The sequence below is a fragment of the Pelecanus crispus genome, chromosome 14 (genome assembly GCF_030463565.1).
Source record: "Pelecanus crispus isolate bPelCri1 chromosome 14, bPelCri1.pri, whole genome shotgun sequence".
NCBI lineage: Eukaryota > Metazoa > Chordata > Aves > Pelecaniformes > Pelecanidae > Pelecanus > Pelecanus crispus.
The window spans coordinates 1,214,047-1,235,243 of record NC_134656.1 but is presented as its reverse complement, the minus strand read 5'-3'; the positions used below and the strand labels follow the sequence as shown (position 1 = coordinate 1,235,243).

The 21,197-nt window shown below is 60.0% G+C and overlaps 1 protein-coding gene across 5 annotated transcripts; it reads right to left on the bottom strand.

The window, feature by feature from the left end:
* Positions 1-215: 215 nt before the first annotated feature.
* BCL2L1 (BCL2 like 1) lies at positions 216-17,524 on the bottom strand. Of its 5 annotated transcripts, none has more exons than XM_075721008.1 (3): positions 17,484-17,524; positions 16,095-16,757; positions 216-699 (listed from the first exon to the last, which is right to left on the bottom strand). In XM_075721008.1, exons 2-3 carry the CDS (start codon positions 16,647-16,649, stop codon positions 562-564), a joined length of 693 nt encoding a protein of 230 aa, XP_075577123.1. In that variant the 5' UTR covers positions 16,650-16,757; positions 17,484-17,524; the 3' UTR covers positions 216-561. The 5 variants fall into 5 exon arrangements, with proteins under 5 accessions (XP_075577123.1, XP_075577122.1, XP_075577125.1 ...); XM_075721007.1 differs by lacking the exon at positions 17,484-17,524 and adding an exon at positions 17,033-17,090; XM_075721010.1 differs by lacking the exon at positions 17,484-17,524 and adding an exon at positions 17,033-17,087 and having other exon boundaries at positions 16,095-16,752.
* Positions 17,525-21,197: the final 3,673 nt, after the last annotated feature.

Genomic DNA, 21,197 nt, shown 5'->3' with positions numbered 1-21,197 from the left:
AGGGCAGAGCTCATCGCCCCGGGGCCTCTGCCTCTTCCCGCTCCCCCCTCACGGCAGGGATGAGCTCTGCCCGGAGGAAGCCGGGACGGGACAGGGATGCCGCAGGGAAGCTTCGTCCCTTTGGGCAGCGGGGACGCGGAGCCTCAACCCTCGCTCTGGCTGGGGAACCTTACATTAGTGACACGTCTACACACACACACGCACGCACTCACACATGCAAAAATAAGTCTGTTTATTCTCTTCAAAGTGACCTAGAGGACCCTGCAGAGCTGGGACACCTTCTAGCCCCCGGCTGCCTGGGTCTCCCCAGCGCCGGGAGCTGTTGGCTGAAGTGCTGCATTGGTCTCAGCGCCTTTAAAACACAATGGAACGGTAAATAAGAGGGACTACAATAAAAGGAGCTGGCGGCACGAGGGAGAAAGCTCCCTGGAGCGGGACGCTCGCTCGGGAGGCGGAAGGGCTGCCCCCCTCCCCGCCCCGTGACGGTGCTCGGGAGCAGAGTGTAGTGGATGTGGCGGTGAAGGCGCGGCCGTCCTGGCGACGGGGGGACGCGGCGGCGGGTCACTTGCGGCTCAGCAGGGATCCCAGCAGAAGCACTCCTGCCACCGTCGCCCCGGTCAGGAGCCATTTGTTGAGGGTCTCCTGGCCCTTCCTCACTTCGGCAGCAGCGTTGTTCCCGTAGAGGTCCACAAACCGCTCCTGTGGGAAGAGAGGAGCGGTGAGCAGGGGAGCGGAGGGGTGGGAGCGGAGCACAGAGACCCTCTCTGCCGCTTTCTGGGGGTCCTTCCTCCTCCGTGGAGCGGTCCGGAGGGGAAGACGCAGCGGGAAGGGGCAGGAAGGCTGCTGGGCTCCTGCGGGCAGGAAAGTGGTGGTGGGGAGCGGGCGGATGACAGACGCCTTGTGCTTCCTTGCGCTGAATCACGCACAGAGGGCGATGGGGGAAGCGCAGGACCAGTCATGAGAGAAGTAGATGCCAGAAAGGATTTGCAAGGAGAACACCATGCGGGCAGGGCAGGAGATGCACCACGTGGTCTAGGCTCTCTAAAATTAGCACCGAAGTGTGATAGAAATCATTGCAGCAGGAAAACGCTGGGCTTTATTCCATGGCCAAGGCCTGGGGGAGCAGCAGCAGGGTTGGTGCCCATGGTTGCGGCAGGAGCCCGCAGCGCGCATCCCCCCACCACTTTTGTGTCCAAAGTGGAGCCTCCCACCTCCCTCTCCCCACTGCCGCATCCTAGCAAAAGACGAGCGCTCCCACGTCCTGGCCATCGCAGGTTACTCTGCAGCATGGTCTGGATCTCGCGAATCCCTGCGGTGAAGGCAGACGCTCTGGGTCCCGAAAATCCTGCCTTCCCCCAGGGTTCGGGAGAGCAGGCCAAGCACGAGGCCCGGCCAGGAATGCAGTCACTCCAGCCCGGCTCATACGAGCCGGCCACCTCCGGTCCTTCATCTCCAGCAACAGCAAGAGCCGGGCAGATTTCAGCAGAGCCACTGCGCAGCAAACAGGCAGAGCCCCTCTCCCTCCGAGGGAGACGTGTGACGGGGCTGGGGACAGATGGCCGTGGCCTGCGCTGAGGGAGTTGGAGGGCAAAGAGAGAGAGAGAGAAGACCACCAGAGCTGAATTGCTCCCGAAAACGGGCTCTCGGAGACCACGTCTGGTCCCTGTGCCCATGCAGCACCCCCATGGCACCATGCCACCCCTCCTGCTGCCCTGGGTACCCAGGGACCTCGGACCACCGTGACGATAGCTGCTCGGGTCCCCGGGCACTGCAGGGAAGGACGGGTCCATGGGCAGGCTACGTGAAGCAGGGAACTTTACGCCCCAGCAGCTCCTGGGTTTATTGGGGCCAAGCAGGAGCACTGGCGCTGGAGGGAGCTGGAGCTCAGGGATCACCAGCAGCTCGGAGCGCCGGGCAGCTCAGCGTCAGCGGGGGCTCGATGTTGTCACACCTCGAGCCCATCTTCCCGGCAAGGTCCGCTGTTCCCTGATAAGGGAATGCAGTTCCAGTAACCCAACTGCTCTGGGAAAGCAGAGATAAGCCCAGCTGACACTGAGCTTGTGTCACACCTTACCACGGCCTCCTCAGAGGCAGGGGCAGCATCCCTGCCTGCCTGGGTCTGGCAGCTCTGCCTGCAAGCTGCCTCCCACGCCTGCCCACGGCCTGGGATGAGCTGCAACTGCCACCACAGGACCTGCGCAGGGTTTGGCACCCGGATCGTGGCTGGGATCAAGAGGCTCTTCAGGCAGGTGCCTCTCCATCGCTCATGGAAACACGGCGCCAGTCCCCCGGCTCCCCAGAACAGCCCCAGCACGGTCACAGCTCGCGGGGCATCTCCTCCCCTTGCCACACGCACACGATCAAGCTCACACAGAGCTTTCCACAGCAAGGCGTGCGACAGACACGCACGCTGGCTCCCAGGGAGACGGGCTGTGCCCTCTCCTCAGCCACAGGCCTCCCCGCTATGGGGGATCAGGTCTTTGAACAAACACCCAGGTGAGCTGAGCACCTCAGCACCCGCCTCTGCCCCGTCAAAGCTCTTCCCTGCCTTCCACCAAACACCATCTCCAGCATCTCACGACTCCCCCGGCTGCTGTTCACACCCCCTCGACCCTGAGGAGGCATCAGGAGACCCAGGGGCAGGGCACTGGGACAAGAGACACTTTGCTAACTCACCCCGGGGCGCGTCTCTGCTGCCGCCTCACTCAGAGTGCTCTTCGGGGACGTGACAACCGTCCCCGTGACTCCGGCCACCTACACAGGGCGGCAGAAAGTAGCTCGCTTCCCACCAGGCTTGCCAGCTGGCGCGGGCTCCGGAGGTGTTGCGCTGCATCCCGGCCCTGCGGGGACGGGCAGGACGGCGGCTCACACACAGGTGCTGTGCAGGGGGGAAGGTGAGGGCTGCTGCTCACTGCCAGCCCCTCCGCCCGGCCACTCGCCCAGGAGGAAGGGCACAGAAACAGCCAGTGATGTGCTGCAGGAGAGGGATGGGAGGAGAGCCCAAACCCCAGGAGGGGATATTTTTAATTATGGCACAGGAAATCCCTCTGCTGATAGGTGGTGACGAGCAGGGGAGCGGTAACAGAGCACGGCAAGTGGCAGCAAACCGAGAGCAGGCTGGTGGAGACGGAGGGCACAGGGGAACCGGGGCAGAAGGCAAGGGCTTGTCCAAAAACGCCAGCTGTAGGGTGCCTCCATCACCCCTACAACATCCCTCTCTACCAGGGCTCTCGCACCCCAGGGAAGGTCCCTCCCTCCCGGGAGCGCTCAGCAGGAGAAAGGAGGCTGTGCCCCTCCTGATGTATTCCCTGGAAAAAGCCATGTTGCTCGGGGATTCGGTAAGGCCTGCCCCACTGAGCCCCACGCGTCTCTGCAGGCTCCTCCTGACCCACGGGAGGGGCCGTCCCCAGGAAGGCTGGGGAGGTGGAAGGGGCCCGGCGTGCAGCCAGCCTCTCCGCGGGGCAGGCACTGGGAGAGGGCCCGCAGCCAGGGCAGGGAGCCGGGGAGAGCTGGCAGCCGAGCCTCCACAACACCTTCTCGATGGTATGTGCTGCCGAGCTTGGGGAAAAGCAGTTCCAAGAAGCGTGTTTTGAAGCCCTTACTTCCAAGAAAAGGAAGTGTTTGCTAAACAAGAGATAAATGGCATACAGTGAACCGAGAGCTATCGGGTGCTACAGACAGAGAAGAGCAAGACAAGAGCCCTGCGCGGGCAGGGAGGGGACGCGAGCCCCTCTCCTTCCCCCGGGAATGGGGCGGCAGCTTCTGGAGATGCAGCTGGGGGCCCAGGGGACAGGAGCAGAGCGCCTTGCCCTTCCTCAGGGAAACGGTCCCTGGGAGCTGCGATAGCTCAGCCCCGGCACAACTGCGATCCCAGATGCGTCCCCTGGGAATGGTGATCCCAGATCAGGGGGAGTGGGAAAACAGGCAGGAGTGTCCTCCCTCCCTGTCCTGGGGGCAGGCTGAAGGTTAGGGAAAGGCAGCTTGCTCAGTTCCCACACCGCCCTGGGGCCTCGGCCGCTCTGCACCTGAAGCCCAGCGCTCCCAGTACCGATTCTGACCTCTCCGGCCTGGTGTTTGGGACCTTAGGCTTGCCCAGACACGTCCAGATATTTCTGGCCTCCCCCAGTCACCTTTATCTGAGAGGAAATATTTGGAATTCCTGAGTCGCTCACAAGGACTATGGTAGCAACAGCACGTCAGTGTCTCAACCGCTCTCTCCACGTGCCCGTGGGCCTCTTCCACCCCGGAGAGGACAGGCTGTTCCACAGCCGAACACCCGTCACATCCCCTTCCCCACCCCGGGTGACGGACACGTCCAAGAGGAGGATGCTCTGGAGCAGGCAATGAGGAAGCAGCGAGAGGTTATGCCTAAGCAAAAGGCAATCCCCCGGCTTCGCCTCTCCTCCCCCAGCGCTGGGGAAGGACAGAACGTTTTCTTGCTGGAGCCTAAACCAGCACGTGCCGGGGGGGGCTTCCCTCCAGCTGCACTGCATGGGCTGCTTGCAGGAGACAGAAGACCTGGGGATCCAGACTCCACCGGTGCCCACCGCCCCGCAGAGCTGGGGCAGGGAGGTTCTGCAGTGCCAAAGGCTCTCAAGACACCTGCAGTGCCCCAAACCACAACCCACCGTTGCGGGGGGGGACGCAGCAGCCATTTAAACGCTGCCCTGCGACGATACACGACGCTGCGGTAGAGAGAAAAGACGAGTAGGTCTGACCCGAAGTACTCTGACTCGGGTGGGAGAGCAGATTAATCAGGCACGAGGTCTGGCTGAGACAGCATTCGCAGTCTGGCCTGGAAAGGGGAAGACCCAAAAGTTCAGCCTCTTGCTGGTACCCAGCCCCCTGGTTCAGCTGGTTTCATTCACCAGCGCTGCCCGAAGCAGCTCCCCCGGCCGAGTGGGAAGGAGAAGAGTTGCTAGATCCCATTCAGGGTGAGCAGAGCAGAGCGGGTTCCTCTTTCAAGATAAGCCCCGACACTGGGGGAAAGAGGATTCAGCCAGCGACACCGACCCATGAGGGCAGGTGGAAGAAGCAGATGCGGGCAATGAATCCCAGCCTGGTCTCTTGTGAGCCAGAAGAGAGTGGGAAGGGGAGGGTGGCAGCTGCTGGGGAGGGCAGAATTTGGGAGCTCAAAGCTTCCCTTGCATGGGGAGGTGAAGGGTCTGGAGGTCACCGAGACACCGGCACAAAGCTCTGAAAGCCAGCAGAGAAGAGGCAGAATCTACCAGGACCACTCACGGTGAACCAGTGGCACTTGGTCCAACTTTGACACGGAGACTCTGCCTCCAGCAGATCCCCAGCCAGCCCGCCTTTGAGAGGGACGCCCACAGCAACCAGCTCCGCACCGACAAAAGCCCTTCCCACCCAAGGATCTTAATGTGTTTTATCAAAAATGAGTTGGTTCTCCCAAACCTCCTGCAGGATAAGTCAGCATTGTTCCCAGACAGATCAACAGAGGTGCGGAGAGATTAAGTGCTTTCCCTAGAGTTGCACACAAGCCAGCAGCGTGAGCCACAGCATCTGACTCCCAATCCAGGCATTCTCATCACGAGGCAATGTTTCATTTGAAAACAAGGCTGTTTCTGTTGTACCTTCACTGTAATTACAGCTGTGTTACTGCTAAGAGATCTAAGACCAATCGCCGGCCAGGAGCAGAGTCATCCGGATGACCAGATATTTGTTAATGAGATGCTGGGGAAGAGTTTTGTGCCGAGCAGTGAGACAAGCACGGAAAAAGAAAAGCAGCAGCTCAGCGCAGACCACAACAAAGCCCTGCATCGACAGCAACCTGCTCCCAGAGCGCCTTCGGGCTGCCAGCTCACCACATGGGACTGGCATATGTGAACCTGGAGGTGAAGCACAGGGGGAAAAGGCAGCTGAGATCTTTCAGAAAAAAACAAAAACTTAAGTATTCCCAAAGGCTGCCACACTAGGATCCTGTAAACACAGCTCAGCCGGTCCCTACAAGCTATGAAAGTGGAAGAGACGTTCTGGAGGTCCTCCCTCTGCCCTGCTCCCCCAGACGCTTCATCCATGGGTGGCCCTGACCACCCCCAGCCCTGTCTGAAGCCCGGGCCCTAAAGGAGGGCAGCGGGGACACCGAGCACGCCCGCGCCGGTCGCACAGCACTGCCCGCAGTATCGGGACTGGAGGTCAACGTGAGCCCCCCGACTCGGGCGCGTCATGCCAAGGAAAGCTGCCATCCAAGGGCAGAGGTCTCGGAGCTTCTCCAGATCCCCAGCTTCACCCCTCTGGTCCCCGTCAGCACCCTGGGCAGGCTGGGGATGGGGTGGGGAAGGGGCTCTGGGGACACGGGGAGGGGAAGGGGCTCTGGGGACAGCACACTTGCAGGTGCAAATGCTCCAGAGACCCAGCTCTAACTGTTATGCAAATGGTGACCTCCAGGGAAGCAGCTGCTGATCTCCATGACAATACCAGGGAATGCCACCCGCTCTGTTGCCTTTGCTGCCTTTCCTGCCTCTCCGCTGCCTCTCCGGCCTCTCCTGCCCTGGGAGCGGGCACTGGAGTCTGCAGGCACTGGGGTGCTGCCCAGGCTCCAGGGCCCCTGCATGGAGAGAAACCTGCGACCCTGTGGGATGCAGCCATAAACTCCAAAGGGTTAATTAAATAAGCACATCTCCGCCTCGCCCTCCTCGCCTCCCCACCAACCTCACCACACAGGGAGCTGCCCGCAGTGGGACCGGAGCTTGGGGCCTCAGTCTGAAGCCCAAGAAACCTGCGGGGCTTCAGCCCAGTGAGGGCCAGGGCCAGCTCTTTTCTAACCAGAAACAAACCCTCACTAGCACATTCCAGCCCTAATCCTCGCTGCGGCAGCCTCCTGTCAAACTGGTTTCATCACCAGCTCCGGGGAACCTGCAATAACCCCACACCATTCAGTACAATTTCAGCATTTTCCAAATACATGAAAGGGGCTACGGTGACAGCTGTAACCCCCGTCCCTGCCCTGGGAGACTGCTGCGCACAGCACGAGATGGAGAGCAGGGAATCGCGCTCTCCGTTCCAGAAATCTGCTGAAACATTCATGTGTATTAAAGCAGGAGACGGTACAAATGACTAATCTACTTGCGTCCATCTTTTGTCAGTGTTTCTCCCAGAACTATCCGGGCCGAGGACTCCCGAAGGTGCCGAAGCCCCGGCCGGCGTCGGGCGTGCTGGGCAGCGGGACGGCTGGCAGGCGACAAGGCTCTGGTACAAAGGCACAGCGAAGAACACATTGGCTGAGCCGGATCCACTCAAGAGATTAGCACCTGCTGGGAATGGGATTGTTTTCCAAAGGGCATTAAGTGGAATAGTCCGAGGAAAGACGGTCTCTCTGATGCTTCTCCCCACCGGACAGATGGTGTCTGAGCCCCGGCAGGCAGAGCAGCCTGCCCGCCTTTTGTGCGAGGGGCACGCACGGGGGGCAGGGGAAGACTCCTGCTTTAATTTCACGGTTATCTGCCGCCTGTGGTGCCGGGGAGCCCGAGTGCCGCGGCCAGCTCGCTGCACCGGACAAGCGCCTCGGCAGGGTCCCCCGCACCCGGGGAACGAAGCTCAATTTTCACCTTGTCATTGCTTTTCCCAGACATCACAGCTCCTGTGCAACCATGCCCTTCTGTAACTGTGGCCAAACCTGTGCCGAAGAGACGTGCCGCGCTCACGAGTGCCTGGCTGTGGAGCCATGTTCCCTCCTATCCGGGGGCCGAGTTGTGCGATGCCGATGGCTCTCCCTGGCCCTCAAGCGCACCGTGAGCCGTACCCCAAACCCACCCTGCAGGGAATGGCGGCATCACCGGAGCTGGAGCGAGCGAGGCTGGGTGCAGGGACGGCCCCTGGGGGAGATGGGTCCCGGGGAAGGGCCGCCCGGTTCTCCCACCTCGAGCCGCTCATCCTCCAGCATCCCAGAGCAGCGCCGGCCAAGCCTCACCACTTCCCACTTCAGCCCCAGCAGCCCACGAGGCTGCTGTAATTCTTACATCCACTTGAATGAAAAAGGGGAAAGGGTGGAGGTGCAGGAAGAGGAGGAAGACGTGCTCATTCTGTTTTCACTTCCTGTTAGTCCACATGAAATCTCAAATGATTCAGGCCACGAAGTCCCTTTTAGCAAAATCCTTGCTGACTGGAGGGCAGGAAGCAGAGTTGGCAGCTGATGCAGCAAATGCGGGAGAGAGCGGTGCAGCATGAGAAGGAGACTTTGTGCTTTGCCCTGGGCTCCTCCATACGTGTTGTTGCATGAAATAATCACTGGCTGGTGCACTGGAAGCTTCTAAATGAGGTCAGTTGCTCTAATAAAAGATATTAGCTCTCCTGCAAGTTTAATACACTGGTGAGCCACACCATTACAGGGTGGAAGCACTTGGAACACTGCTGCGATGGCTGATTTACAGGTAGCAACACCTCATTTTCTCCACCAATAAGTCATATGTCACCCAGATACTACCCAGAGCCACATACACGCCCAGCTCCCACATCCCAGCCCCAACCCTGAGCCAACTCGCCACGAGTTACACACACAGAGAAACGTCACGCCCCGCTGCCAGCCGTGCTCCCTGCACACCGCTCGTAGCATCCCCAGCCTTCCTCAGCCTCAACAATGGCAAAGACCAGAGGGACGTGCAAACGGGACTAGCGTCGTCTGGAGAACTAATGAAGTGATGCAGACGGCTGTCCCGCTCCACCTGAGCGTGCCGTTAGCTGCGTTCAAACCAAACCAGCTCCGTGCCAGCCTAGGCCTCCTCTCTGAGCTTCCCAAAGAGCCCTTCACCCTCCCGCAGAGAAGAAAACCCTTCCACGCTCCTTTGGGAAGCGGCCAGCTCCAGCAGCTCCCTCCACTTGGGGCACAGCCCTACCCCCACCAGACAGGTCCCTGCACGGCTCTGCCCCTTGCACACCTCCCGGCACGAGCAGCTCCCGCTCCGAGCCCTGCCTGCTGCCAAGTTGTCGTGCTTTGGAGTGTTTGATTTCAGCCTTAAGAGCACCTGGCTGGCAGCGGTACAGGCAGGGGGAACCCGCCTGCTCTTTGTTCTCAGCCGGGCGCAGGACGGAGCAGAGGACACCTGCCTCGGTTTCCCCCTGAGCTCAGGGCCGGGGCTGCGAGCTGGAGAGCTCCGGGTCCATCCTGGATCAGGAGCGGGGACAGAAAGACTAAGCCCGGCCCCGCTCCCACCGGAGGCTCCTCGTCTCCAGGGCTCATCTCCCCGAGCAGGGTACTGACGCCAGAAGCTAGCTACTAATTGGATCTACTTAAATCAGAAGCTACGTCTGCAGACACAGCTGAAACACAAGCTTGAGCAGGAAGGAGGGTAATGCAATAAATTCAAGCAGCTCTCCCCAAGGGAATCGCACAGAGCCCTGAAACTTCCTTCTTCGCAGATATAGCCTATTACCCTTCCTTGGGCACGCTGTGTAAATGCGGGGGCAAGTGGCGGTTGAGAGAGTAACCATCCCAAAGCCTGCTGAAACGCCGTGCTCACCCAGCTCCCAGTAGCGGAGGGAAAACAGACCGGTTACAGCACAACGTTCAAACAGTCCCAGTGGCCACGGCAGCCTCTCTAGTTAATGTTCAGAATCCCACTCCTCCCTCCCTCGCTACCCCGGAGGCAGGCAGCAGCGCTGAGTGCACTGGGTTTCCCATTAAAGAGATCCTGAGAGACAGCACTGGGCTGGTACACGTGAGCACGTGTCCGAGAGAAGACACGGGCGGCTGGAGAGATGCTGGCTGCACGGAGGAGCTGCAGCAGGCGTTCCCGCCTGCAGGCAGTCCTTCCCAGCACTGCTCAGCCCTCAGATTCCTTTTCTGCTAACTAAATTAAACATGAGGATAAAATAAGCAAAATACCTAAAAATAAAAAAAAATAAACCGAGCATTTCTACAGCACAACTAGGTCACAGCTCCCTGGCATGCAAGTCATGGCAGCTATGGCTCAGCCCCTTGAGCCTCCCGGGTTCAAAACTGACATCTCTCTTAAAAGGCTGCCTCCCGAAACCCACACCTGCTCCCCGGTAAGCCCAGCTGGAGCCATCTGCTAACGGCTCTGCCTCCCGGCAGCCCTCTGCCCCCTCGCTCCGCCAGGCTGTTCTGCTTCTGTGGCGAAGAGTAACCCTTCTCCCCACCTGAACACGGCGAGGGCCAGCCCGCAGCCTGAAGCTGCCCCGGTGCACCCGGCAAAGCCCTGGCGTCCCCCCTCCACGGGCGCACTGTGGGGAGAGCTCTCGCACGCCTCCAGAAAGCATGTCCCCTAACTTAAGCCCTCGGCATCTCAAGGACAATTAGGAGCGGGACTTCAGAGATCTTGCACCAAGCACCCCTCTGCACATCCTTCCAGGTGGGGAGCAGGGAGGAGGAACGTTTTGCCGGTCCAAGGCCAGGGCAGCAAACCAAGGAGCGCCCTGGCACCGAGGGACACCGCTTCCCTTTCATGCCTCCATTATCTGCGTTAATCTTTAGTTGCTCAGAACAATAGCGTTTAAGGGTAACATCCCTCACGGGAGGGTGGAGGAGGAGAGCGTAGCTACTTTTCCTGCCATGCAAAGGCAGAGCCACCCGGCAGAGCATACCTTCGCACTGAATCAGCCAGCAGCAGGTCAACATCCTGACTGCTATCGGGGTCACCGGACGGGAGAGAGCCGCCGCCCCTGGCCCCTTTCTGCTCCCACAGCAGAAGCCACCATTAATCCCTCGCCTCTCGGTTCAGCGGGTCTGTGACACTTCTACAACTGATATCCATCCCTTCCCTTCCCCCAGCTCCTCCTGGGAATACTCCGGCTTCACAGTTAGTGGGGAAAGAGCTGCTAGAGAAATACTCCTTGCAACGTCAAGATGGGACTGTGCTTACAGCCGTCAACAGCTTGGTGAAAATCAAAGGAGAGAAGCTTAAGTGAAGGCCTTGAAGCATCGCGCCACTGTGCAGCCTGTACCCGGTGCGGGCCGCAGGTGTATCGCTGCTCCCGGGGTTAACCACGTACGCAAACCGTACAGGAGCTCCATGGAAATCAGGCGCAGCACCCCAGACATGTACAGAAAGACGGAGCTTCCACGGGGGAAGAGAGCATGGTGCTCCCTCCCACCCCTTCTGCTGCGGTGGGACACCCCATTGCTGCTGAAACAGGGAGGGACCCGGGCAGCGCTCAGGGGGACCCAGCTCCAGTTTCAGAGAGGAGCAGGATGATCAGGAAGACTGACATGACCGAGAGCAGCTGCGAACACAGAGCAGCAAGAAACAGTTTGTTAATTATTTCACAGGTCTTTTTTTTTTTTTTTTCAAATGACACTCCGTTCTTTGGATTAAAGAACCTCAGAGTGCTTTACGAATCCGAGTTCCCAGTGGCTCCCCTGGGAGGGAAGGAAATGCTGTCCCTTCTGCTGAAAGACTGCGGGGTTAAGTGGGCTGCGATGGGCAGGAGCTTGCCTTCCAGGCGCCTGCTCTAATCACACATCTGAGGAACTTAATCAAACTGCACCGCACACCGAGAGGCGGCAAAGAAAACAGGCAGGGCCCCAAAGAAGGAGAACTGAGTAAATGGGGCGAAGAGCAAAGCTCTGAAAACTCGCCTCTGCATCGTTCTTGGTCTAGCGGCAGGAATGCTGCTGCGGGCCGGGCAGGAAGCTGCAGTGGAAGTCATTCCAATGGCATTTCCTGGAGAGCACTGTTTAAAAGCCTCCCAGGTCGCAGGCAGGGCGAGAAGCTGCCAGGGATCTGCATGCTGAGCCCAGATCTCCAGCCACCAGCGAGGATACAGCTACCTGGGACGGCCGCGCCAGGCAGGACAGCCCCAGCCAAGACCCTGCCAGCAGCCACCGTCAGGCAGGCAGTTCCCACAGCCAGAGAGGAACACGCAGTACTGGGAAGGGACATGAAGGGAGTGTTTTTTTTTTCATCCCAAGCAGGTGATGACAATGGGGACACCGTCCCAGCTGCAAGGGATCCAGACTGTAAAATAATTACAGATGACAAAGTGGAAAGCGATAGCCCAGCTAAGCTTCGCACCCCACTGGTTGGGATTCATCGCTAAGACAGCAAAGTGCGGCCTTGGCTATCCGCAGTCACCTCCTACAGCCAGCTCCGTTGCGTGTTGGCTGGCAAGTAAAACCGATGGCTGCGATCTCAAAGGGGATTAGCAGCGCCGGGGCATCCCCGAAACCCAACGTGTTAACGCTTAAAACGGCAGAGCTTTGGCAAAGAGCGCTCGCCCCAGAGGGAGCTGCGTTCCCCGCACGGTGCGGCGCGCAGGTGTGCCCCTTCCACGCGCGCCGTGCCCACCTGGCGCAGCGCTCCTCTCCGAGTCTCAGGGCACAACAGCTGCAGAATTCAAACCTACGCTTGTCCCACGCTGCCCAAAAAGCTCGGACCGAGAAGGCGCGAGGATCCTGGGGCACCTGGGATCAGCTAGATAACGCAGCGGCCGCAGGGAAGGCTTGCGCAGGGTACCTGGGCAATGGCACAAGGCCAAAAAGCATTTCTGAAGAGCTGCGGATCCAAGCCTAGCTCTCAACCTGAAACCATTGAGAAGGTTGGAGCAAGAGCAGAGGACGAAATCCCAGCTGCGCTCTGTCATATGACATAGGCTGAGTCATTTCCTATCATTCAAGAAAAAAATTAAAAAGACAGAAAATGAGTTTGCTATGTTGACATCTTCTAAGGGTTTTCCCCAAACAGAACCACAAGCTTCCAGTCCGCTGCAGAGCGACACAACACGTATGACCCAGCACACCGAGCCCTGCATGGCCAGGGCCGGCCGAAAGCCCGGGATGCGCAGAGCCAACGCGGGAAGCAGTCCGTCCTCCTTCAGCCTAGCCCAGCTTGTCGGGGCTCAGATGTCACAGACTGGTGACAAAGATGCTGTTCGCTTTCAGTCCTGGCCCGGCACAGACCCTTCATGCTGGTCCCCACCATACGCCCTGCGAACAGGAAACCTCTTGCCTCTATGTCCACAGATCTACCTCCAAGCCCCCACAGAACACCCTCTTTAAACCTCACTCTGAGCATAGATTTAACCTTGAAAGAAAAGCTGTCATCGGCTGGAGGGTCACAGCCAGGCAGGAACTATTGCTCACTTTCCTTTCTCAAACAGATTAAGCACGGTCAGTACACCTCTGCCTGCCAGGCTCTCTCCCACTCACCCCACGTTTTCCCCTCCTGTGTTCCCACTCACCAGATTTCTCCCCCCGTGACGCCCGATCCCCTCTGGCATCCCTGTTTGAACTTCACAGCTAGTGGAATTTGGTCCTGGCCAAAGCAACTGCCTCAGGAAAGCCTCCTCCTCGGTTTTCATGGCTCACCAAGGCAGCAGCTCTCTTCTGCCTGGTTATTAAATGCCCCCCTCGGGTTGTTCTTGTTTGTTTTCTCAGTGCCAGATTGCGGAGAGGAGGGCAAACCAAGGCAGGGCCAGCGAACGTGACAAAATACACCCATATTAACGCTACGTAGCCAGATTTGCCATTTCCCCCTCACCTCAAAAAACAGTTTCTCAAGAAAACTGCTGCAGCCCAGCACACAGCAGCCTTAACAGGCCCCTCCAAAGGCAAACCTGCACCCCGTGGCCGTCCTCCGCTTGCCTTTGTTCCGCTGGTGGGGAATGAAACAGAGCTTCCTATGCAACCAGGCTGTGCGACACTTGTGATGGAGCCACGCTCATTCCCTCTTTCAGAGGGGCTTTCCAGGAAGAGAAGTGCTGCAGCGCTCCAAAACGCAAACCACCTGGTCCCTGCCAAGCAGGCCTGCCAGAACTTGCATCCCTCTCACCGGGACCTGCCTGCTGCACCGCTCGGGAGAGCTTTGTTTGCTTGGGACAGGCTCTAACAGCTCAGATGCACCAGACAGGCTCCCCTGTGCAAACAGGGCGGCAAGAGAGGGACGGCTCCATCACAGCAACTGCAGGCTGGCACTTTCTTCTTTGCAGGGCGAGCTGGCAGCAGGCCAGCAGTTTTCTCCCCGCAGCTGGAGTCGCGTGAGAGCGAAGCGGAGCATCCCCACGCGTGAGGCGCTCGGGAGCTCTCGCGGCCCCTGTGCTACCGCTGCACCGTGCTGTCCCTTCGCCTGGAGCCCCACGGCCGCCCCCCTGCCTCGCAAAGGGACCGGCCACCCCCCTGCCACGCAAAGGGACATGGTGAAACCTGAGCATGTAGGAAAGCTACAGCTGAGACGTCAACCAAGCACCGGTCGGGGTTTGCAACAGACTGGCAGCAGCCACGTTGCCCAGTCCTTTTTTTTTTTTGGTGGCTGGTGGGGTGGGATCCCACCCACTATGGCTTTTACCTCCCTGCCCGGCTCCCCTTCAGCTACCGGCACAGCCCAGGGAAGCAGCACAGCCTGAGCAGTGAAGTTAGAAGCCCCGTTCAAGGTTAAAAGAAGAGAGCAAGGCTGCTCCCCTGGGTGGGAAACACGGCTAACAGCCATCTTCAAAGCAAGAGCCGGTGGGCGGGTCAGATAGAGAGGAGTCCTGACCCCTCTGCAATCTGTTGAACAAATATTTGCTCCAAACAATGAATTTACAGGCAGACACAAAAAAATTGAAGAGTCTTAACCGTGCTGGTTGGGGGTAGGGAACAGAGGGAGGAGGTATTTCATTCCCCGCAAGCAGGGACCAGTGATTTTCCACCAGTGATTTAATCTAAATCCCCCAGAGAGTTCATTTACAAAAAATCAGATTGCATTATCGCCTAGGTCTCCAGGATACAGCCCAATCCGTCACTAACAGCAACAGCCACACTAGCTTGGAAACCTCAGTTTGATCACTCAATTCCAAGACTAATCTGTGGCTTTAAAAGCCAAAGCCAGAGGGAGGGGGAAGGAACTCAGCATTTGGCCAGGGCTGTCTGCAGGATGAGAGAGCTAATGGGCCAGATACAGCCTGATGAAATGGCTAGCAGATCCCGGGTTATTAATCGAAGCCGAGCTCCTCCGCCTGAGCAGCCCCACCCAGGCAGTGCCCCAGGGCGGCCGCATTCCTGGAATTCCTGCACCCTGGGTGCACCCAACTCCCCCTCTTCTCCGGGGTCCCCTGCATCGCTGGCCGGGCTCCAGGAGCCGGGGAGCTCTGCGGGGGTCCTGCACCTCTCCTCTGTCAGGAGGGCGCAGAGCCCAGCGCTGGGCTCAAAGGTTCCTGCCCTCTCCTTGAGATGCAGGGGCCTGGCGATGGAGTAGGAGGTGAAGAGGGCGGAAAGGCCTCAGCTCGCCAGCAAGGCAGCTCCCCGCCGTTAGATGCTAACGCCTGACAGCATGAACTCTTTCCAGCGGGCACCAGTAAAGGTTACAGCAGCAGGGAATCACTAAGATGCAGAAGCAAAAAGAAAACTCAGACATCTGTAGGTCGTATACCTCCCGCTGGCAGTCCCAGGCACCGCACAGCCGGACCCGGAATCTCAAGAATGCTTCCCGAAGAAATGCTTATTCATGTTAATACCTCACCACTGAAAGCCTACTGGGGTTTGCTGCTGGGGCAGCTGGGAGCATTGCTCCCTGCCAAGGAAGAAGCAGCTGCAGGTTTAGCAGCTCCCCAGCGCCGAGGCTGCCCCCACCTCAGCCCTGTCTCCCACTGCACCGGCTCAGGCAGGCCCACCCACCCACACACCCAGATCCGCTGTGGGATTTGCTTCACTGGGAGCACAGCAGAAGGCAAAGTCCTGACTCCAGAATGAAGAAGTAGCTCTTACCCCAGCAGACCGCAGGCCGGCCCGCCGGAGCACTGCATGCTCGGAGAGGAGGAAGCTCCACTCCCTGCTGTTAAATGACACCAGGAACATGCCTGAGAGCAAGGGTTCCCACTTGAAGAACAAGCTTGGATGACATTAGATTTCCAAAGGCTCTTGGAAAACAGGTCTTTTATGTAACATCCAGGGAGAAGGAGAAGAAACAGGGATGGAGAAGGACACATCTGAGTATAAACTGTGTCATCGCCGTGGAGTGACCCTCTTGGGGCAGAGCCTTAAGAGCATAGAGGGAACGGCCGCACACCCCTTTATCTCCCTGCAAGGTCTAAGACATGCGCTAGCCATAAACAGGGAGCCGTGCTCCGGTTTGACCGGCACTGCTGCCGGCCTGGAGCGAGGGAGGATGCGGGCAGCCATCCCCACCATGGAAAGGAGTTCTTACCCATCCGCCATTCTCCTGGATCCAGGGATCTAGGTGGTCGGTCAAGTACGTGGTCATCCAAGATACAATGCGTCCCACCAATACCCGCATCTCCTTGTCAACGCTCTCCACACACAAGGCTCCTCCGAAGGAAAAGAAAGCCACGATGCGACCCCAGTTCACTCCATCACGGAAGAGTTCGTTCACTACCTGCTCAAAGCTCTGATACGCCGTGCCGGGAGTGATGTGGAGCTGGGAAGTGAGGTCGCTGAAAGCCCGCCGGTACCTCAACTCAAACTCATCCCCAGCCTCTTTCAGCGCCTGCTTCACATCGGCTGCTTGAACAATTTCACGGACTTCCAGGCTGCTCCGGTGCACAGTGGCTCCGTTCACTACGTGGCTGGTGGGTGGATGCCAGGAGGGGCTCCCGTTGAGGACGCCGTCCATCTCGGCCTCCTCTGCTGCGAAGTCAGTCCTGTTCTCATCCTCCTCCTCCAGCTGACTCCAGCTGTATCCCTTCTGCGAGAGCTTGTAGGAAACAAAGTCAATCACTAACTCCCGGTTACTGCTGGACATTTTCACACCTGGGACGCCCTCAATGAGTCCATGGTCCGGAGCACAAGCAGATCAGCACTTAGCAGCTCCCGACTCCGCTCTTCTTCACGACCGATGGAAACATCTGACCTTTGCACAGACAAACAGCAGGAGAGGAGAGAGGCAAAGAAACGGTTAACGCCACAGCTCTTAGATGCACCAAAAGCTTATCGCTAGCCTGAGGTCATCCCGCAGGTTTATGCCAAGACTCAGGGTCACCGGATTGAAGCCGCACGGAGAACCGAGGACGGCAGCACCCCCACCCCCCCCCCCCCCCGCCCCTCCCGGGAGACCAACCTCGAGCCCCGGGGGACCCCCCCGGCCTGCTCCGAGCAGCCCCCGGCCCCCAGCCCCGGGGGTCTCACCGGGTACAGGCACCGCCGGGCAGGCCGGTTGCGGGCCGGGCCGGGGCTCTCGCTCTGCTGGAACTGCGGGCCCGCCCGGACGCGCTCCGCCAGTCCCGGAGTGCCGCGGAGGCGGAGGCAGCACCGCCCCCGCCCGCCCCGGCCCCGCCCGTTAAGGGGCACGGCTCCCCCCGCCCCCCTCCGCCGGGTTGCCCAACGGCAACGGATGCGGGCAGGCAGCGTTGCCCAAGGGTTACGGCAACCCCGTGCGGGGCCCGGTTCGACGGTAACCGCGGCGCAGCCCCCGCCCCCGCCGCCCCCGGGGGTTAGCTCGGCCCCGCCGCGGGCGGCAGCCCCCGCCCTCCCGAAGCCCCTCGCTCCCCGCAGGGGGATAAAAGGCTGAAAACCGGCGAGTCCTCGCCACCGGGCACGGCCTGCCCGGGGCTGCCGCCAGCCGGCCCTGCGTGCTTACGGGAGCGATTCCGGTCGCTCGCCGCCGTTAGCAGCGCGCCGGGGCCGGGCCGGGCCGCGGCAGGCGGGAGGGCGGCAGGGGCCCGCCCCCCCCCGGCCACCGTAGCGCCCCTCGCGGCCGCCGTACCGGGGCGGGGCGGGGCGGCGCGCACGGGGCCCGCGCACGAGGGCCGACACGGCGCCCGCCCCCCACCCGCCAGCCAATCACCCGCCGGGAGAGCCCCGGGGGGGCGGTGCCCGGAAGCCGGCTTTCCCATTGGCTGAGCCGCGCGTCGCTCATCGGCCTGCCCCATTCCCGCCCCTCACCTCCGCGGCCGGTGCAGGGTCCGCGTCCTTCCCGCCCCCGCCCCGCGGGCCCGGCTGGCAGCGACGCCGGGGGTCGCCGGGAGCCCCGCCGGGCCTCGGCCCGCTCAGCAGTCCCCGGGCTCCTTCCGCATCGCCCGCCGAGCGCCCGCCGCTCTCCTGGGCCGCGCCGGGGGGGTGCGGTGGGGTGGGAGGGGGCGGGAGGGGGCGGTGCGCATGCGCACGGCGCCGCGAGGCTGGGCGGGGAGCGGTGCGCATGCGCGGGGAGGGAGCGGCGGTTAGGAGCGAGTGCGCCTGCGCGGGGGGGGGGGGTGGCACCAGTGCGCAAGCGCTGAGCAGCCGGGCGGGGGACGGCGCTCTGGCGCCCTCTGTTGGCGCCGCCAGGCCCGCGGGCAGCCCAGGCCGCGACGGCCCCGGGAGCCCCGGCCTCCGCCCCAGCCAGGGTAGGGCCTGCTGCTACGGCCGCCTGTCCCCTCACAGCAGTTCGGGCTTAACGTGCGATCTTTCTGTATCTCCACAGTGCTCCGGGAGCCTGCAGCCGCCCCCTGCGCGCAGTGCTAGACCCTCCAGCCTCCACGTAGCGTGCAGCCGTAGTACCAGGGTTCCGCTCCGCTGGGCTCCTGCCCGGGCGGCGCGGCCTCCCCTGCCGCTACTGCTCATGGGCCCGGCGGGGTGCGGGCACCGGCCCCGAGCCGCCCCGCCCGTCCCTGCCCGAGGGACCCGCCTACCGGCAGCTGATAGGTCGACTCCGAACAACACTCAAAGCGCCCCTTCCTCTGATTGGCCGGGCGCGCCCCGCGCAGTGCCTTGTGGGAGTTGTGGTTTACTTCTGGCCGCCTGCAGTGGTGCCGCGCGCGCGGGAACTACGCTTCCCGTCAACCTTTGCGGGCAGAGCGCGACGACGCGGGGCGGGGTTTGCTCATCCGGGTCCCCGGCTCTCCTGGCGGCTGGCCCAGTCGGCGCGCAGCTTGGGCGTGCCTCTAGGCGTTGATTGGTTGGTTCGGACGGACGAGCTCTGTTTGAAATCCGTTAACGGCGGCGGGCAGAGGCGCCGCGCAGGGCGGCCACGGCGCTGAGGTGAGCGGGAGCGGGCGGGGGTTACCCGGGCACCGGGCCTCGCCTCACCTTCCCCCATCCCGTGGCGGACGGCGGCCTGGGCCGCAGCCCTCCCCCGTGCTCTGGTCGGGGCTCTCCGGCTGTGGCTGGGCTGTGGGCCTGCCCCGAGCCCAGCTACCGGTAACGCGGTCCCGGCCCCTCGCAGCACCGTGAGGCCGCGGCTGGGAAGCGGAGGCGGCAAGCGGCTCCGGGCGCTTAGCCCGTGTCCCGGGGCCGCTTTTGCCGCGGCCTGACGCGGTGGCTGGAGGGCAGGGCGGCACCCGGAGCCCCGTGGCGTAGGCCTGAATCCCCGCGGGCTGATTGCAAACCCTTCGTGTCCGTGGGGCTGCGGCAGCCGGGGCCAGCCCGTGGTCGGGCGGGAGGCGGCGGCGGGCGAAGCCGCCGTGGCGAGGGGCTGCCTCCCTTGCGTGGGCTCGCAGTGCTGGGGGGGCGGCTGCCTCCTGGGTGAAATGAAGGTGCGTGCCGGGACGCGAGTGTCCAAACAGTCGCGAAACGGGACGCGAGGTGTGCGCCTTTCGCCGTGAAATAGCCCAGGGCGCCGGGCCCCGCTAACGCCAGCGCGGAGCAGGCTGCCCCGTTATCTGCTGCGTTCACACCCACCGCTCAAAACCTGAAGCGGGCATCTGAATTTTGGAGCTGAGAAAAACTACGTTACTCCTTCTCAAACCAAATCCTGCTTCCTAGGAAAAGGAGGGAAGAAAACCAGGCAAAAGCTGGCTTAAGTAACAGAAAAGGTATTAAGTTAGCTATCTATATACAGTGCTTTTTTTTTTTTTTTAAACTAGAGGAGCTTCAACTTATCTAACAATAAGTTGAGGTTATACTAGCTAAAAGTAATTTACTTTTCCTTGAACAGCTATTCTTACAACGTCCCATCTTCATGTCTTCTAAAACTTGTGGGATCTCATTTACGGAGTGGGAGATGTCAGGGCTGTTTGTTTTGGGCTGTTGGAAGGGAAATGGGTCTGTGCTGCTTGGGAGAAAAGCCGTTAAAGGCTTTGTCTCCTAACTTGAGTGTTGTACAATGGAATAGCAACAGTGCCTCTGCTCTGTGCCTGGGATGATGAATTCACTGTTGATTCTGTGCTGTGGAAAAGCTTGAGCTTTGAGCGAGGAGTACCAGGGAGGAAGGAGAAGCTGTAGATCCAGAATTTGTTAAGTGTTCACCGAACCCCCTGCTTAGGGAAAAGCAAGGGTGACTTCTGTTATTGGCTGTTGGCATCGTGCCGAAGGAGTTTGCGTGGCAGCTTTGTGGTGGGATAGCTTCTTAGGAGGCTGCGGTGACAGGACTGTATCTCTAGAGAGGCAGTTTCCAGCCTCTTGTAATGGTCCAATTTACATATTAACCCCTGAAAAGCATTTGGGAACTTTGTCTGGATTATCATCCCTATAAAATGGACAGGAAGCTTTGGGCTGCAGGACAATAAAGAAGCTGCCAGGCTGAATTAAGCAAGTTGCCTGGTTAGTGCAGCATCCTGTGTTTAAAGAACAGTTGGTGTTGAATGCCCAGCAGAAGGCACTGGAATTACTGCAGCAAATTGCCATGCAGCTTCCTCTGCCATGAGGAAGCTTCTCTTGCTTATTCCTGATTGTCCATCTTGGGTTTTGAGGCACATGGATCAACTGGCTTCAGCTTTATCTGCTAACATAACTCAGAATATCCTTTTTGTGTATCTGGTACTCCCCCCCTTTCCAATTCTGTTAGGATTTGGAGTAACACCTGTAGCTTATGAAGCTCCAGTGGTGTGTAGTGATAAGGTGTTGTCTTGAGTTGACCAGGGGCTTATCTAATCATCTCTAATTATCTTACCTATGTGGCCAGAAAGAGCAGATCTTCTCTGCACCCTCCCTCTGCACCCTCCTTCTGTCCATCCCTTGCTGCTCACACAAAGCCAGACTCCTCCATTCTCTCTCCTGACCTCTAATTTCTCATCTTGGAACTCTGCTTCTTCCCTCCAACCCAAGGGCTCGTACGGCTGGGGGGATCCTTTGTCCCAGGCCGTGGGTGCTGTTACTGTATTGCCCGATGACCATCAGCCCTTCCTGGGCTGCTGCTCTAAAAATAAGACGCTCTTTTCGTTAGGTCGTAATTGTGAAGTCCTCCCTTACGACGCACTTGGTGCCGAGTTTCACGTATTGCAGCTAGGCCAATACTGCGTAGGTCTTGCTGGAGTTATGCCTCTCCACCCTTGTCTGGCCTGAATGCTTTTGGCAAGAAATTAACTACTACATTGAGAAAAAGACACTGAGCACATCTGTGATGGAATCGTGTCAGCATTTTAAAGCTAATTTGGAT